At 43.0% G+C, this 18,069-nt stretch overlaps 1 protein-coding gene across 5 annotated transcripts in view; it reads right to left on the bottom strand.

Annotated features, from left to right (window-relative positions):
- MAN2A1 (mannosidase alpha class 2A member 1) overlaps positions 1-16,028 on the bottom strand; it is a 174,528-nt gene extending 158,500 nt beyond the window's left edge. The window contains exon 1 of one of the 5 annotated variants that reach the window (XM_036280855.1): positions 15,428-16,028. In XM_036280855.1, the coding sequence (XP_036136748.1) occupies positions 15,428-15,562 (135 nt within the window). In that variant the 5' untranslated portion in view covers positions 15,563-16,028. Of the gene's footprint in view, positions 1-7,058; positions 7,064-15,427 lie in introns of those variants that run through there. The other 4 variants (XM_036280853.1, XM_036280854.1, XM_036280860.1 and 1 more) reach the window with 4 other exon arrangements.
- Between the last annotated feature and the right edge of the window lie 2,041 nt (positions 16,029-18,069).

The following is an 18,069-nucleotide window of genomic DNA, read 5'->3' as shown; positions in this document are numbered from 1 at the left end:
GTGAGCCCTTCCCTGGGGCGGCAGACGGCCATCATATCTGGGACTCCAGCAACCTGGTTCACACTGTTTGCCCCAATCTGGTGATTCCCTGAGACCCTGCCCCACCCAACTTTCAGGCCCACCCAAGCTGCTTCCAAAGGCTTTACCATAGGATTGGCCTATCTTGGATCCTGCTTCAGAGTTTCCTAAAATCTCTCAAACAAGCAGCATCTGGCCTCAGCAAGCCCCATACCTCTCATTAAGTGGCCCCAGGCCTGGCACTAGAAGCAGCCAGCCTTGATTCACAGCTTGGCTTTGCCTGGGCACCTCCAAGCCCAGCACAAGAAGCAGCCATCGGCAGATCACTTTGTAGCTTATGCCCAGTGGCCCCAGACAGAACACAGGCAGTGGCTGACCTTGCCCCAGAGACAGCACACCCAGTGGACAGCTTCAGAACACATTGAAACACCACCACCCAACTACCTCCACAAGTGACACACTCAATGAGTGGACTCAGTGGTTACCAGAGCCATGCTGAAGTAAGTCTTGTACTGTATGGTGGGCTCCTACACAGCTGATCCTCCAAGGGAGTCAGAGGCCAGTGGTCAGTGGGCACAGCCAGTCCTTGCAGCTGATCAGCCTGAGCAAATCCCTCCCATTGATGTGCCAACAGCAATCAAGATTCAATTACAACAGAAGAGTGAAGAGTCCACAGGAGGGGTGCACCTCGAGGGCCCAGCTGGGGTGATCAGGGAGGCCGTGCCACTGGATCCTACAAAACACCAATAACGATAGGCCACCCTACAAAGCCTAGGAAACATAGCAACTCTACCTAATACATAGAAACAATCACAGGGAAGCAGCCAAAATGAAGAGACAAAAATACATGTCCCAAATGAAGGAAAAGAACAACCTTGGTGAGACCTTCAAGGAACTTAAGGAGACCTCCAAGGAACTTAGTGAAAACATCAATAACATAAAAAAAGACCAGTCAGAAATGAAGGATGCACTAACTGAAATAAAGAATTTACAGGGAATCAATAGTAGAGTAGGTAAAGCCAAGAAGCAAACCATTGATTTGGAATATAAGAAAGCAAAAACACCCAATCAGAACAGCAAAAAGATAAAAGAATCCAAAAAAATGAGGATAGTGTAAGAAGCCTCTGGGACAACTTCAAGCGTGCCAACATTCACATCATAGGGGTGCCAGAAGAAGAAGAGAACAAAAAATTGAAAACCTGTTTGAAACAATAATGACAGAGAACTTCCCTAACTTGGTGAAGGAAACAGACATACAAGTCCAGGAAGCACAGAGAGTCCCAAACAAGATGAACCCAAAGAGGTTCACACCAAGACACACCATCAACAAAATGTCAAAGGTTGAAGACAAAGAAAAAATTTTAAAAGCAGCAAGAGATAAGCATTTCGTTACCTACAAAGGAGCTCCCATAAGACTGTCAGCTGATTTCTCAAAAGAAACTTTGCAGGCCAGAAAGGAGTGGGAAGAGATATTCAAGATGATGAAAATCAAGAACCTACAACCAAGACTACTCTATCCTGCAAAGTTATAGTTTAGAATCAATGAAAATATCAAGAATTTCCCAGACAAGAAAAAGCTAAAGGAGTTCATCACCACCAAACCAGTATTATATGAAATGTTGAAGGGTCTTCCTGAAGGAGAACAAAAATATGAACAATAAATGGTAATTAATACATATCTATCAATAATTGAATCTACAAACAAAATGAGCAAGCAGAACACAGACTCATACATACAGAGAACTTTTTGTTGCTTGCCAGACGGGTGGGGTTTGGGGGCATGGGTGAAAAAGATAAAGGAATTAAGAAATACAAATTGGTTGTTAGACTGATGAACCTCAAAGGGAAGGGGAGAGGGAGGGCGGGACGAGATAAACCAAAGAACTTCTATGCATATATGCACAACCAATGGATACCAACAATGGTGTGGGGAAGGAAGGAGGGCAGCAGGATTGGGGAGGAGGGGGTCAATGGGGGAAAATAGGGGGAATATCTGTAATACATTCAACAATAAAGATGAGTTTTAAAAAATGATAAATTTGTGACATGATGGAGGTGTGAACTAACACTATGGTGGTAATTATTTTGTAATATATAAGTGTATCAAATCAATGCATTGTACCATAAACTGATACATGTTATATGTCAATTGTATCTCAATAAAGCTAGAAAATAAGATAAATAAACTAAAGCAAAATGTGAATTACGACTCCACTACTGACTATAGACTCTTGGACAAGTTATATAACTTGTTGTGCCTCAGTTTCCTTGTCTATAATAATGCCTAACCCACAGGGTGGCTATGAGTTAAATTAATTAGTTCAGTTGACCCTTCAACAGTTTGGAGGTTAGGAGCGCTAACCTGCTGCCCAATCAAAAATCCTCATATAATTTAAGTTGCCCCTACACATAAGTGGATTCTCAAGAGAGGATCAAAAAATACTGTTTCTATCTAGGGTTGGTTTAATCCACAAATGCAAAACCCGGTTAATATAAACTGCCTATTGTGATAGGCAGAATAATGACGATTCCCCCACCCCACCCCCGCCGTTGATGTCCATGTTTTAATCCCTTAAACCTGTGGTGAACTGCTTCTGTTGCATGGCAAAAGAGACTTTGCTGATGAGATAACTTAAGGATTTTGAGATAAAGAGATTGTCCTAGAATATTCAGGTAGGTCCAATGTAATCTCATAGGTCCTTATAAAGGTAAAGGAGGAGGAAAGTCAGGGCCAGAGGAGGTATGAAACAGAAGAGGACATCACAGTGATGCCATGCTTCAGTCAAGGAATACAGGCAGCTTCTAAAAGCTGGAAAAGGTGAGAAAATGGACTCTTCCCTAAAGCCTCCAAACTTAGCACGGGTGGGGAACCTTTTCTCTGCCAAGGGCCATGTGGATACTTATAACATTATTCTCAGGCCATACAAAATTATCAAGTTAAAAATTAGCCTTCTATATTTGGTCAGGCAAATTTGGTGAGGTGTATGATGTTAGCTGGTATTGATTTCAAGGGCTTTATATATAAGGAAGGTCCCCATCCCTGCTCCAAAGGAAGGCAGCCCTATCAACATCTTGATTTTAGTCCAGTTAAGACCCATTTCAGACTTCTGACCTCCAGAGTTGTAAGAGAATACATTTTCTTATTTAAAGCCCCTGTTTGTTGTGATTTATTACAGCAGCCATTGAAAATCAATACAACTAGAAAAGAGTTGCCCCAATGTAAACAAAGCTTAGAAAGTACCCTTACATTTACAGTCCCTAAGAGAAGAAACTGCCCAAGTCCCCGTCGGAAGTGGAAAGCTGTGAGCATGAGGACTGAGAGACCATGCGCTGGAACAATGGAGGGTGAGACCATGTGGCTTATAAACTGTTTTCCCTGGGGCATATTTTGGTCTAACAAGGCTATAGAATAAAGGAGGCAGGAAAAAAACTTTATGGTTAAAGATACTTTTCAGAGAAAGAAACAGCAACATCTTAATTTTGGACAGTTTTATAAATAAAAAGTATTTTAAAGCTATTCTGGAGCTATGGTGGGGCAAGTGTAGCAAGGGGCTATTGAAGTTGGCCAGGTAAACACCATGGTGTCTTGGACCAGAGCGGTGGAGGAATGTGAAAGCATTTGACTAGAGAGATGAATAGGAAAGAAAGGGGCAAGAAAAATGGCCTCTTTTTATTGCTGAGGCGTTCTAGGGAAACAGGAAATGCTGGGGGAGGAGCAGAGCGAGGGGCAAAGGTTCTGTACTGGAACTATGAGATAGCTTAGTGGTGGTATCAAGTAGATATGCAAGACTGGAAATCAGGCAAATATATAAACTTGAGTGGCCAGGATAAATAGGAATTTAAAGTAGTGGGAACGAATGGGATTACCTAGAGAGAGAAAGCGCACAGAGCTGCTTTTTATAATTGTAAAAGGCTCACCAGGCGATTCTCACACATCTGCAGTTAAGAGCCACTGCATTAAAGCTAAATATAGGGACTGTGATTTGGTAAAAGAGCGTCTGTATTTCCAGCAGGGGTATCACCGTTAGTGCAGTAGTTCCAAGTCAGTCAGACGCTATTCAACTACATACAGGAAAATCCAGCTATTAGTCAGATCGCAGGCACTTAATAGAAAAGCATTTTGGTTTGATAGAAGGACAAGTAATCCCCCAAGTGACCACTCCACCCCTTAAGATGTGTAGTTTTGAGGCCAAAAAGAGTATGAATTGGGGGCTGTGGCCAGTTAGGTATCTTACTCTACTTCTCTGTCAAAAAGCCACAAACCACAGTTACAAATGCTATTTTCTAGACCCAGAGCTTATCACGCCTGAATCTCTTCCAAGGTAGTATTGTCTTTGTGCTGCCACTGGTTCATTCAAAGAAATAAATGCCCTCACCATGTGAGCATAAAGAATAATTATATATACCTTGCTAAAACACAAGCACAACGCACTCTTTGCCCGGGCATATCATTATTCATAATCTCACATCTGCCTAGATGTGACAGTAACAGAGGCTACTAGATGCAGTTATATGACAAGAGTGCTAAGTGACTGTGAAAGGAAGAGCCCGGACTCCCAGTTCACCATCCCTTGCCCCAGTTGGGTACCCAAACAACTCATAGCTGTACCTGGGTAAAGCACTCTGCAGCTGCCAGAATCACTATAGAGGATCCCAACCCTAACCTAGAATGACAACAGGCCACTGGGTTTTCCTCACCTTTGTAATCCCCGCCCTCTCACCACCTCCAAAAACATGGGTCATGATTCCAGTGGCTAGTGCTTTCTTCTGTGCCAGCATACAGCTCCATTTCTACCCTGTGCGTTTCCAGATGTATATTTAGATTAGAACCATATGACCCTCACCTGCACTAGCCCAATGCAGCTGCACAGAAACCACCTCCCGTTGAGGCAACATTTTAGGCACCAAGCTGCTACATAAATCGAGATGACACAAATCAGGTATCTTTTTAAAAACTATTATTAGAAGAAGGTATTCCTGGTCTATGTTGGTAATCTTTCTTATATTGTTTGACATATGCCTATCTTTGTATACAAGAGTTATTATGCACTATCCATTTATACTATCTAAGTTCCCATGGATTAATGGCATGTATTGTATGTTAGGACCTGCTGTTAAATAAATGCAATTGATATGTCTAAGATGTTTCTTCATATAGAAATAGTTTGGAGGAGACTCTGAAAACAGGGTTAAGTAGATAGTTAGCCTGACTTTAGGCTTATTTATACTAATCATTTCCTCAGTAAGCTCCTACTATCCCTTACTGACAGTAGATAGGTATTTAGGCAAGCCCCATCTGAATGATTATAAATTCTGAATTCCCTAACCATTCTTTACAAGCACCAAGGATTCTATAGTTTTACAAGCCCTTTCACACTGACTTTCTTTATAAAATTCCATCTGAAGCAATTAATCTCTAAAGGTAAGTAAGGTAGGACCTGGTTGCATTTGTTGACCAGAGAAGCAACAAATACAATCGTTAAGGCACAATTTAATATATAAAATTATAATAATAGCAAACTTCTATATGTCATACCAGCAGCCTCAAAGATGAATTAAGAATATAAATTGCTTAGGTTCTCAAATCTTTTTTTTCTTCTTTTAAGCAATTATTGGTTAGTTCTTCTCCCTAAAACTCACAAGAAATACCTTGCATCTCCACTATTGTCCTCATTTGGCCCTAAAATTTTCATGAGGTTGCTCTGGCACAAAGACAGTTCTTACTTCTTCAGTTTGGGGGGGGGGGGAGTCAGCAACCAATCAAAAAAGAGGGGTTCTTTACCATAAACAAGAGGCAGCTGGCAGGTATCTCAGAAATCTGTCTTATGTTCAGAACAACCTTGAACTTTGAGGCCCCTATTTGGGATATTGCCTTTTGATCTTTAATAAAGTGTTCTCTCTCTCTCTCTCTCTCACACACACACACACACACACAGTAACCTATTTTCTGTTCTTAGAACCTAGAAAAAAATAATTTAGCCCCATAATTTGGGACAAAGATAAAAAGGGTCTTTTTAGTTTCCCATTTAAATGCATCTTTGAAATCCTTCCTTATGATAGTCTTATCTTTTCTTAGGTATGCTGATCAATGAACTGGCTTCTGACAATTTGAATACAAGTTGCTTAATTTTATTAACATCTGCTACACAATAATCTTAATACAAGAAGCGTAGCTTTTGGCTATAAGAAATGTGCTTGGCTGTCTGCTCCCTTCTTACAAAGCATAGTCTCAAGTGAGCTCATTCATTCTCCACTATACTGATGACTACCAGATCAGCATCTCCCTTCCCTGATCTCTCACTCTAGCACTCCAGCCCACTTGGCTATTTCCACTAACATCCACCTCATCAGAAATGAAACTGAACTTGGCTTCCAAACCAGCTTATCTTTCAAACTATCCTCTTCTGCAAACAGTACAGGCAGTCTCCAAATACCCCAAAGGAAAAAGTTGGGAGAAATTTTTGACTCAAACCAACCCTTTATCAAATCTGTTAGAAAGCCCTGATGCTTCTTTTTACAGAATATCTCCACATTTTTCCTTTTCCTCTTTACTCTAGTCAATTCAGTACTGGTACAGGGATTTACTGCCTTATGTCTGTGTAACCTCAAACAGATTCTCAGCTCCTTCCTGCTTCTGTCTTCCTACACACTGCTACCAGAATAATCTAGATTGAATATTCTCTTAGCTCTCTTCCAGGTCTAAAATTTCCCATGAAATTAATTTTCCAGCCCTACTTTTCTCAAGTAGTTTTCTGGTATACTCAGTAACTTCAAATGGTTCCCTTCTATCTAACTCATAACTCCTCAGATTGGTTCTCAGGGCAAATTACAGTCTGACCCCCAACTACCTACCTTGTTTTCCCAACTACTCTTCACAAGCACCAAAGATTCTAAGTCAATCTCCTCACTTCTAGTGATGCTGGGCTCCTTCATGACTCCAAGTCTTTGAAGCATTATACTCAGAATGTTCTTTCTCCCTTCAAAGTCCTACCCAATCAGAAAAGCCTAGCTTCTTTCCCATGTCCTTTGGTCAGCCCGACCTGGGCCATTACCATAACTTTGTTCTGTTTCTAAATTCCCTTTAAAGCCTTTGCCCATATATATGTATGTATATATGTATATGTATATACATGTGTGTGTGGGTGTGTGTGTATATGTATGTATGTATGTATATATATCAAGAAAATGAATTAAGGTCACAGTCTTATTTTATTTTTAGCTCCTGCATCACCAGGACCTAAAACAGTGTCTGATACATAATAGGTAAACCTCTGTTCATAAATCTTTGTTCATTGTAATAACTGGCATTTACTGATCATTTACTATACACCAGGCACTGTTTTAACTTCTTTAACTCTTTTAGTGAACCATTAGATGACACTTAACTGTCTCTTATTGCTTCACAAATGGCAGCTGTATCTCCTCAAATAACCAAGAAGCCTTTTCAAAGCAAGTAATATACCTAATATGTCTATCAATCTCCATAGTGCCGAACACATAGTAAGTTCTCAAATATATGCTGGGTCTAGTACAAGAGAAAGCCCACTGAATTATAGAGTCTCAAGTATGCTATGACTGGTTATGAGACCTGGGGCAAATTTCTGAAGTCCAGTTTATGCGTCTCAGTGTCCTTATCTGAAAAACGAAATTAAATTACCTGACCTGGAAGAACCCTTCCTACTCTAAAATTTTATGTCTGATTTTTTTTAAATTATGACTTTTCTGGGGTCCTGATGACTGTTAAGAGAATGACTACCTCACTGGGTTCTAAAAATGCAGGACTTTTTTGGGTAAAAAATAATTCTGAGAATGATTCACACTCTTAGGCTTCCATCCTCTAATGCTCCACAGCATTGAAAAGAAAAAAAATTCTACCACAAAGGCAAAGACCAAAAACTTCCAAATTGCTCCACACCTGTGGCATGAAGGAACAGAGGGGAACTGCTGCAAAGGACATCTTCAGCCCCAATGTACAGCCTCAGTCTGAAGGAGAAGAGCTTCCCATCGCAAAACTAAACATTAGCTGTGCTGGAGGAAACATGTTTGAAAGAAGAAAAATCACTGGAAAATTCTCTGGCTCCCCAGACTCCTGATTCAGAACCAGGAGGCTCACTGATAGAAGCCAGTCACATTTGGGGCCTGCTCTTCCCTTGGAAAACGCATTTAATTTCTCTGGACTTCTAAAGGCACCTACCTACAAAGGAAGCCAGTGGGAAACCCATTTACATGTGAAATGCGCAAATGCATACAGACATTTATTTATTTTTTTAAATGTTTTTATTGATTTTTTTTTTTTTTAAAGAAAAAGGGAGAGAGAGAGAGAAACATTGGTGTGAGAGAGCAACACTGACTGGCTGCTTCCTGCACGCCCCCTACTGGGGATTGAGCCCTCAACCCCAGCATGTGCCCTGACCAGGAATTGGACCAGGAATCGAACCGGGACTTCTCAGTCCACAGGACGATGTTCAATCCACTGAACCACACTGGCAGGGCACAGATGCATACATTTAAAAATGGAAAAAATAAACTTAACAATTACAACACCACTCAATGAAAAGAACTACACCAATTTTCTTCAGACTAACTCTACAGCAAATTAATTATGACAGTAAAATCTCTGAGGACACAAAAGGGATGGTGGCCTATGCCACAAGGAATGCAGAAAGTCACACGTAATCTTTAAGAAGCATCAGAATGAGCAGAAATGGATTCATCTTTGGTAAGTAGGAGAGCAGTCCAGTGCCCTTTCATACACCCTTGTAGTTCTCTGCCTCCAAGCTGAGCAGCCCTCAGGGTTCCAGAGAGGAATGCCAACTTCTGGCCCAGATTTATGGTTTTTGAGGAAAATACCTAGACCTCAGCTCGCCCTCTACAACTTACTAACCCAAGTAGTCAGAGCAGCTCAGAATTCAGCCCATATGTGAATTATAGTAAATCCAAATATTATAAAGTTACAGTTTTCATTCTTGAGACTAGATCAATCTTGTATAGTTCATGCCCTAGAACCCCATGTCCCAGAGCAGTCGTGTAGTGAGAAACCTTCAGATGATAGAAACAAAACAAGTTAAACATGTCAAACACGTCCATACTCCAACATGAAAGTTCTGTAAGGATACCTGGCAATCTATGAAACATGTAGACAACACTAGTTTTAAACCACACTCTCAAAACACAAACTAAATTTGACTAGTGCTTATGTAATAACCACTTTATGAGAATTTTGTTTGTTTTTAATTAACCCAACTCTGCTTCAACAGGTCTAACCACACTATCTGCCTCCAATGTTAATAATAGAGAAATACAGTTTAAACCAGTAATTGGTGAACTTTTTTTCTTAAGGGGCCATTTAAAAAATATTTTAGCCTTTGTGGGCCATCTGCCCTTCAGCACAATTCGTAGAAAAATGAGCTGTGGTTATGTTATGAAATATTTAACTATTTAAAATGTAACAGTATTCCTATTCCTATATTGCGGTCCTACAAAAACAGGTGGCAGGCTAGATTTGGCCTCTGACTTGGGCTGAGTTTAAGACCAGAGGCCTTGGAAACAATAGGGAAGGAAGGAGGATATTTGCCAAGAACTTCACTCTTTTCCTACCCCTACCTCCAACCCCACTTTCTTAAAAAAAAAAAAAAAAAAAAAAAAAGCTATTTAAGAACAAAACGAAATGAACAGTAGGGAAGTCTTCATGCACTTTATTTTCCACTTTCCCTGCTTTTTTTCATCTGAAGAAAGGATACAAAATGCAATAACCAGAATCATCAGAATTAACATAAATAAAACAGTGATACATTAAAGAAAGGAAATAACTTGCCTAAGAAAATCTGAGACATCCCAAATTATTTTTTGCATACCACTTTCATACTACCTTGTTACTAATCAATAAGTCTTATCTTCCTGTGCTAAAAAGGCAAAGGGAATAAATCTGGATACTGCCAACCTCTAATTCAGCTTGCAGAAAGTAAAGATAATTTATCTACTATCACCTGACCACAACGTTTTTCTCAAAATAAGTATATCTAATTTTTAAAAAGTTTAATTTTATTATCATAATCTTCCTTTTTTTCCCTTAACTTGCTTATGAACACAATCTACCCTCGTATTTTCTGTAACATATTAAATTTAGAATCCTAAAAACGTAAATGAATTTTAGGTATCCAGACAAAGGATACATTTCAATCATCCAAAAATGCTAGATATCTTTTTGAGTATTAGAATTAAACATTTTGATCATTCCTTACTAAAATGCAAAATGTTAACTAAGACTAGTAAGTATAAAGAATAGGTCTTTGGCTAGACAGCAGCCAAACTGCTTTTCCCCCCACAGGACACTTATCAATGTCTACAATTGGCGGGAAAGAGGGAAAAGGGTGTTACTCTGAGTACAGACCAGGATTCTGCTACAACGCATAGGACAGCCCTCCACACCAAAATGTCAATAGCAATGATGTAAGTCAGCCAAAGGTACAGCTTGTATAGTTTTCAGCTAGAGCTTCAAGGTTGACCTTTCCTTTAGAAAACAGTATATTAAAGTTAAAATTTAACATAAAATATTTACTGGATAACTACTCTATGCCTGTGCATAAAAATACAAATAACATTCAATAGAGCATCTCAGAGAAAAGCTACGTTATGACCTCAAGAGACTGCGTTCATTTAAACCAAATTATTTACTTCTTCCTATCATAAGGCAAATTTAGCAATACTCAAACACTATGTCTGAACTCCATTTCAGTACAGTCAACCCTCACACTTGTTTGAACTTAAGCATGATTTCAACGTTAAAATTAGCAGCTTGTCTTGAAATCTGTAACTGAAAGAGAAAGCCCTTTTAGCTAAAATGGTCTGCCTCCTCTGCAGATCAACCATGACAACTAAGCAAAAAAGCAAAATTCACTCCTCTAGAGTTCTTCCTCTCCTCCTTAGTTCTATATATACTGGAAAAGCCCATGCTACTAGTAACTTGACCACCAAGACAAGCGGGGCCAAAGTGCAATGACTTTATGATCCAGCAAACAGCGATCATGCCCCAGCTGTTGAATATCCTCCCATTTTCTGAAAGATCTCTGTGGAAGGGAAGAAACAACAAGGAAAAACAGACTGTTGGACCAAAAAAAAAACAACCAAAAAACTAATAATTAAGCATGGAATCAGAATAAGCTACTGAACTACTCCTTCTAGGAAAATCTCAAAACTCACATCAGTCTATCAAAAAAGGACCAAAGTTTTTTACAACTATCACAAAAAGCAATAGCTGACTCAAAATGAAAACAACAAATAAAATTGGTAATTTTAGTCAATGTTTCGCCTGCAGTCCAGATATCTCTTACTGCTAATGAATGAGTAACAGAAAATCCCCTGCAGATAAACAGGATTGCAACATCCCCCAAACGGACTTGTTTAGGCCCTGAAAGCAATGCCGGTCTGGGAAGAACATAATCAATTCAAGTTAAAAAAATAATAAACTTAAACCTTCAGACCAAATGCAGTCACCAGTGTCTGTCCCAATGGTGTACAGGAAGTCTCAGTGAAATATGCTGGGCAGGAGGAGTCCTGCAGGATGGCTACACTCAGGAGCTGGCAGAGGAGAATCAGCCTCTCCAGGGGATTTCAAGTTCTTGTATTCCTCCTAAAAGTCTGCTTGCCACCACTGTCAAAGTTCCACCCCTTCCCAAAAGTCATATATCTCAAATATTATATCCCAAGAAATAAAAAGCTCCCATATACACCTGTGCACAAATCAACAGGTGCTATAGTTTATAAACAGAGTGTACTAGAGTGTGGAGAAACCAGGAAGATCATGTTTTTTCTATGTATTATTAAAGATTCACCGATTTCTGAAAGTAAGATTAAACAATTGGGGGATCAAGGTCAACTTTTATTAAACATCATCCAGATTGGACTTCAAGAAGTACTAGAAATGTAAAGCATTTAAGCATATTTTTATATATGTATTGCATTTTCACAATAAAAGTTAAAAAACCAAAAGTCATAAAAGTCCCCACTTTCCAGTGTCTTTCAATCAAATACTTAAAGAAATTCTTACTTTATAAAACTTTATCTGGGTACAAAAATAAAGTGTGAACTTCACTTTCATATTTTCTATCAGTTCCAAGAGTTAATATTAATCCTTATGGTCGTATGCTATATGGTTAAAGAGTGATCATTTGTTATACAAAACCTGGCTCATTAATTTAATTCTCCAGATCCAAACGTAAGACATCCTATTATACACGCTGTTGATAACTAAGGAACTTGTAAAATCTGCTTGTAAGAAGTGATAAAACATTTCAAGAAAATCTTAATGTTTCTCCTTTCTGTCTGCTGGAATTCTTACATTACCTTAAAGCATCATCTTCGGAGCATTAGGCCCCAGGCAGCCTTTCATTCAATTCATTTTATTAATTTTTCTAGCTGAGATTTATTTTCCCTGAAATATACACATAAGCTAACAGATAAGGCCACCTGTTGCCTTCAGGCCTCAAAGGAATTCCTCCCAGAAGCACAGGGGAAAGCCTACCAAAGACTGTCTTACAGGCATGCAGCTGCTCCAGGGGGGCAGAAACTGAAACACTCCAAGTTGGGCCCACAGTCTGGCCAATTGGTGGGAAACACAGAGTTGTGTGTGGGAGGAAGGAAAAAGTGAAAGGCAAAATAACCACAAATCAATTGCTCTCAATCTAGGATGGTTTTAAAATATCTCTCGTTTACAAGATGGACCTATATACCTTTCTGAAGGTTCCATATTAACTGAAAGAAACTAAACTGCACAAGTCGGGGGAATTCAATCCCTTCCTAGATAAAGCATTCCACTAGGCACCCAAAATAATAATATAGTGACTGCTTACCTTAGCTCTAACAAAACTGAGGAATTCTATACCCAACCACAACAAATATAACACATTGCAACTTAGTTTTGCTATCTTTGGTGTTTTCATCAAATTAAGGTTTACAGTACAGAGGTAGTAAAAAAAAAAAAAAAAAAAAAAAATTCAATTCAAATGCTGGTTGCTGTGCTACATAATGGTTTTCATTACAATGTCTTCTAGAGAGCTAGAAGACATTCTGGGGGAGGTATAAATATCAAGCATTAAATGTTTCAGAAAAAGGAATATATTCATTAGGGCTTCATAATAAAAGTTCTATTTAAAAAACAAAAAAAACAAAAAACAGGCTTAAGCTAAGGAGCCACAGAGCAACATGCTCCCACTTCCCTGTCAGGTCTTTCCACAAGCAGGCTGGGGCCTAACAGCAGGCAAAGGATTACTCAGAGGCAGTATAGCTGGCAGCTGGCAGCCTAGACTCCAAAGGCCACCTGTTCAAATCTCAGCTTTAGGCTGTGTGACTTTGGGCAAGTTCATCTCTCTGTGCCTCAGCTTCCTTACCTGGTGGTTGTGGGAATCAAGTTTATCATGCAAGACACACAGGCCAATGTCAAACATGAGTTAGGCTTACATCAGGTTTATCCTGTCCACTTGCTTGGGGATTTAGTGGCTCTCCAAAATGAAATCAGCAAAGAGTGCCTTCTTCCTGCACTGAAAATCCAGTACTGAAAATCTGAGAAAGACATCTTTAAATATAAAAAGCTCCACCTACCAAACCTTCTCCTCTTGCATACAAAACAAAACACATAGGGCCTTCTCTTCCAGCAGCTACCGTCACTTTCCATTCAATGTTTTACGCTCGAAGCAGAAATTCAACCCCTTGACAAGGACTAGGGCTGTATATTAAAATAGTGGAATTAACTTTGCCTACGATGGCCCAGTAACTGAATGAGTCATCCACTTCTTTAGAAACAGTAAAATGTCAAGGTTGCCAGAGAACCCCAGCCCCAGATGTTTACATAAATCATTTCCGAGTGATCATCAAACCAAACCCAAAAGACCTTATTCAATAAAACACTTTAAGTAAAATATATCAGTTTTTATGATTTAACCCTGTAATGAAGAAAATTCTGAAAATAAGGTTACTGGGGGCAGGGGATGGGGGAAGGAATCACAGTAAGGTGAGCCCCAAAATTATTAAATAGCATATTAAACAAGGCCTAGAATTCCTCCTTTTGCTCTTGCTTCACAGGGTTTACCCTTTTTAAAACTTTTATCCAATCTCATCAACAAGCACTAGACAAACTCTAAACTCAAGATTTAAAGATATCCCATACTGCTTATCTCACCATATTGTCCCTACCAGACTACTTAGGAGAAGCACAAGCTTTTACAATTTTTGATACATCTGTTTATAACAAGATTTAATACCTCACACCTGTAAAATACTTTGAGTGTTCTAAACCGATGATAGCATCCACATAGGTGTCTTTTTTTTTTAATTCTATAATTACTCAAGTAAAGTTCGTAATTTCAAATAAATTCAGGCCTTTCGTTGTAGCATATCACAAGAACAAGTGACAAGGACACGCTTTGGTCATTTAAATTCTCTCTCTCACACACACACACACACACACACAAATGTCAACTTGTTCTTGGATTGGACTACGTTTCTCTAATTCTTAGTCAAGTTATTTGTCAGATCAGTCTGTCAGGATTTTGAATTCCTCAGGTTCATTCAGTACAGGGGATACTACACAATACCCAGTTTTGCTAAAATTTCCTAAGCGTACTTGGTCATCAGCAAATGAAAGGAAAATACACGCGGCGCGGTATCCTTTCAAACAGAAACGACTGTCTCCGTTTGCTTATTCTTAGCAACTTTAATAAAAGACTGAAGACCGGTCGTTTTCCCAACTCGTTTGACAATTCGACCACTGGGCACAGGGCTGAGCGCCCCACAGCTTCCGGCTGGAGTATAACACGCGCTTCCCCACTAGGCTCCCACGTCTGCTCCAAACCAACCCGATGTAATAGCTGAAGAATGACGACACTGAAATCAACCCTACAGATTCCCATCTCAGAGGACTGCAACACGAAACAAACTTCTGTTAATTTCTTAAGGGTGGGGGGGTAAAAACGCCGCCCAGATGGGGTCTGTTAGGGCCATTTCGCGGAATGGATGCGCGCAGGGGGTCCGGGCCGCCTAACCCTGCGTGGGCCGAGGGGCTGCCCAAAAGCGGCAGGACGGCGCTGCGCCAGCGAGGGAGCGCCTCACGCCGCGTCCCTCCCCAGTCGGCAGGTGCCCGAGGCCAGCCTGACAGGCCGGGGTGCTAGTGTAAGAACCTGGCCACTTCCCCTGAGCGCGATCCCGCCACGGCACGCCGCCCGGCACTTTGTTAACTCGGCGCGCCCGAGAGGAGGCGGCTCCCGGGTCGCGGTCACCGCCATCCCAACGCGGCACAGCCGGGCTCGCCCTGCCCCGGCGCGGGGCCTCCGCGGGAGGGAGAGGGCGAAGAGCTGCGGGTAACTACCCCCCTACCCCCATGCCTCCCCTCTCGGAGCTCCGTACCCTCGGGGCTTACCTGGGGAAAGGAGCCCTCGCGGCGCTGGCCCTTGGGGTAGTCTAAGTGACCCCGGTCCAGCATCAGGTAGAGCGAGAAGATCACCACGCAGAAGATCGCGCTGCCGAACACGGTGAACTGACGGCTTAACTTCATTTTTCCTCGATAGACGCGTGGCCAGGACACTGTCTTCACCCAGAGGAGGCGGACGGCGGGCTCCTAGAAGCGGCCGCCCGATGCTCCCCACTTCCAAGCTTGTGCTCGCCGCGCTTTCGGTTGCGGGTGCGGATACCGGCCGCGCTCCGCACCTTGTCTCCGGCCTTCGCCCTCCTCGGAACGGGCGTCCCTCCCTAAGCGGGACCTGCCTGTAGCCCGTGAAGGGCCCGAAAAACTTGATCTCGAGCTCAGCGCCGGCACCCGGCAGGGAGAGCGGGACAGGCGGAGAGGTTGCTGCCCGGACTTCCTGCCACCGCCGCCCCGACCGAGTCCGCAGGAAAAGTTTTCTCGAGAAGGGCAGGCGTGTCCTCCTCCCCCAGAAGGTGCGGGTTCGGAGGCTCCGTGGCTGATGGAGTGGAGCTGGGTCCCGAGAGCCGAGGGGGAAAGATTCGGGTCGGGAGGATCCTGGCCCCACAACTTAGCGCCGGGACGATCGGTCCCGCCCCCGCGGCGCCGCCCCCGCCTCCCCTAACTGAGCCCCTTCCTGCTGTTGCTGCCGCCACCGAGGTCGGGCCGAGAAGCACCCTGCGCGCGGGGAGGCAAGGATCGGGCAGGAGTTGCCTCCGAACGCGGGTCCACCCGCCTGCCTATCCCGCCCCCCGCCTCCCCTTGCTCTTCGCTCCCCGACCCGGGCTGCGCTGGGAGGGCGTAGGGGGCGGGCGGCGGCGGTGCGCGGAGGAGGAAAAGGAGAGCAACGAGGGCTAGGAGAGGACTGTCCCCGGAGAGAAGCCGGCTCCAGCTGCAGCCGCAAGTCCCCTCCTTCCTTCCCGCCCCGCAAACGCGGAGATGGCGGCAGCAGCCGGGAAAGGAAGCGCTGGTTCTCCAGCGCCACTCGGTGCTCCTAACCGCCAGCCACTAGCAGGAGGAGACAGCAGCGCCGCGGCGGCCGCTGGGTCAATAAGCGCCCGCAGTCCCCGGCCGAGCAGACGGCTGGCCCCGCCCCTTCCCGACGCGCGGGGATGAAGGGGCGGGCCCACCGGCGTCCAATCACAGCGCGCCTCCCGCGGGGCCCGCCCCGCGTCTGCCTCCCTGCACCCGGGTTGTGGGGAGACCTCAGGCAGCTTTTGTCACCCTGGAGGCAGCTTTACTGGAGTTCAGGCCCTCGGAGGCCTTGTGGTGCCCGCCGCCCAAGTTCCACAAGGGTTGAGCTTTCTCCCCATTTCCCTGTCGCCGCTCAGGTTTTCCGTCCTTGAAGACCCGGTCCTGGCGTGCCTCGGAAGGGAACTCTATGAGGAGCTATGGGAAAAGAAGAGAAGCGGGTTTCGAATTCTGTTCAGACTCCTCTGTGTTTCTGTTGCTTTTGGCGACTTCCTGGTGAAATCTGAGGGAAAGGAGCCTGCCAAAACACCCTCCCGGTGGCCACAAAATCCATGAGGGAAACCTGAGAAGTGATATTTGTGCCAGTTACTGATTTATTGCCTTTACAACTCCAAATTCACCCTTTTTTGACGGTGCTGCGAAAATGCATCTGGGCCTTTTAAAATAAGTTTCCCTTTGCCAGCAAGGGTTGAAGGTTTGTCAGTAGAGGGTGCTGAAGAGGCATTACAAGAAAAAAAGTGGGGGAGGGGTTCTACCTGGGTTTGGTGTATTGGTAGGCAAGCTCTTGCAGCATACCTGGCTTTCTCTTATGCCAAGCCCCATAGTGCGCAGGCCACTGTAGTGGCCAAAGTGAGATACTGGAACCGAAAGCCAGGTTGGGCTGCTTGTCACCACCAAGCCAAACTCGTGAGGTGGATGCTGGTGGAGGGGAAAAATTATTTATTCAGGTGTGGACAACCTGAGATGATTATAGGCTCATTCCTCAAAGACCATCTTAACATCTCAGTGCAGGCAGAGAGTTTCATAAGGAGGGAGAGGGAAAGCAGAACAAAGAGATCGAGGGGAGGGGGTTGAAAAGTTCTCTACAAGCAGACCAGCACAGTCCATTTCGATAAGAACCTGGAAACTGTTTGAGTGATGGTCTGCCCTAGAGAACTTTTCCTGCTGGTTTTTGTCATTCTGGTTTTACAATTAAAGGTCAGCAATTCTTCTAAGAGCTGGGATGACTGAAGGTCAGAGTCTGTATCTTCTGAAGTTAGTTACTAGGATTCCTATACAAACATGTTGTTTATCTGCAAGCTGCACATTAGTCAGCATCAGCTTTTATAGAAACAAGGTCAAAAGATTGGGGGTGGGGGTTATAATTCCCCACTGTTACAACATTACCCCATGAAGAGCTTTCCAGGCATGCCAGAGATAAGCTTTGAAGCAAGTTCCAGAGGGCAAACTTTCAACAAGTTGTGCAGGTGTGACTTCTCTGCCATTCAGTGAACCAGGCTGATCCCTTTCCATAATGAATGGCTCTTATCCTGGGATGTCCTGGGGGAGCTCTTCTCTGGGAACTCCCAGCCCAATGGTTAGTTTAAGGTTAGCTCCTTATAACTGCTATTTCTATATTCTCTATGGTT

Source organism: Molossus molossus, unplaced genomic scaffold (genome assembly GCF_014108415.1).
Source record: "Molossus molossus isolate mMolMol1 unplaced genomic scaffold, mMolMol1.p scaffold_m16_p_3, whole genome shotgun sequence".
NCBI classification, from domain to species: Eukaryota; Metazoa; Chordata; class Mammalia; order Chiroptera; family Molossidae; genus Molossus; species Molossus molossus.
The sequence above is the reverse complement of the archived record's forward strand: the minus strand, read 5'-3'. Positions and strand labels throughout refer to the sequence as shown.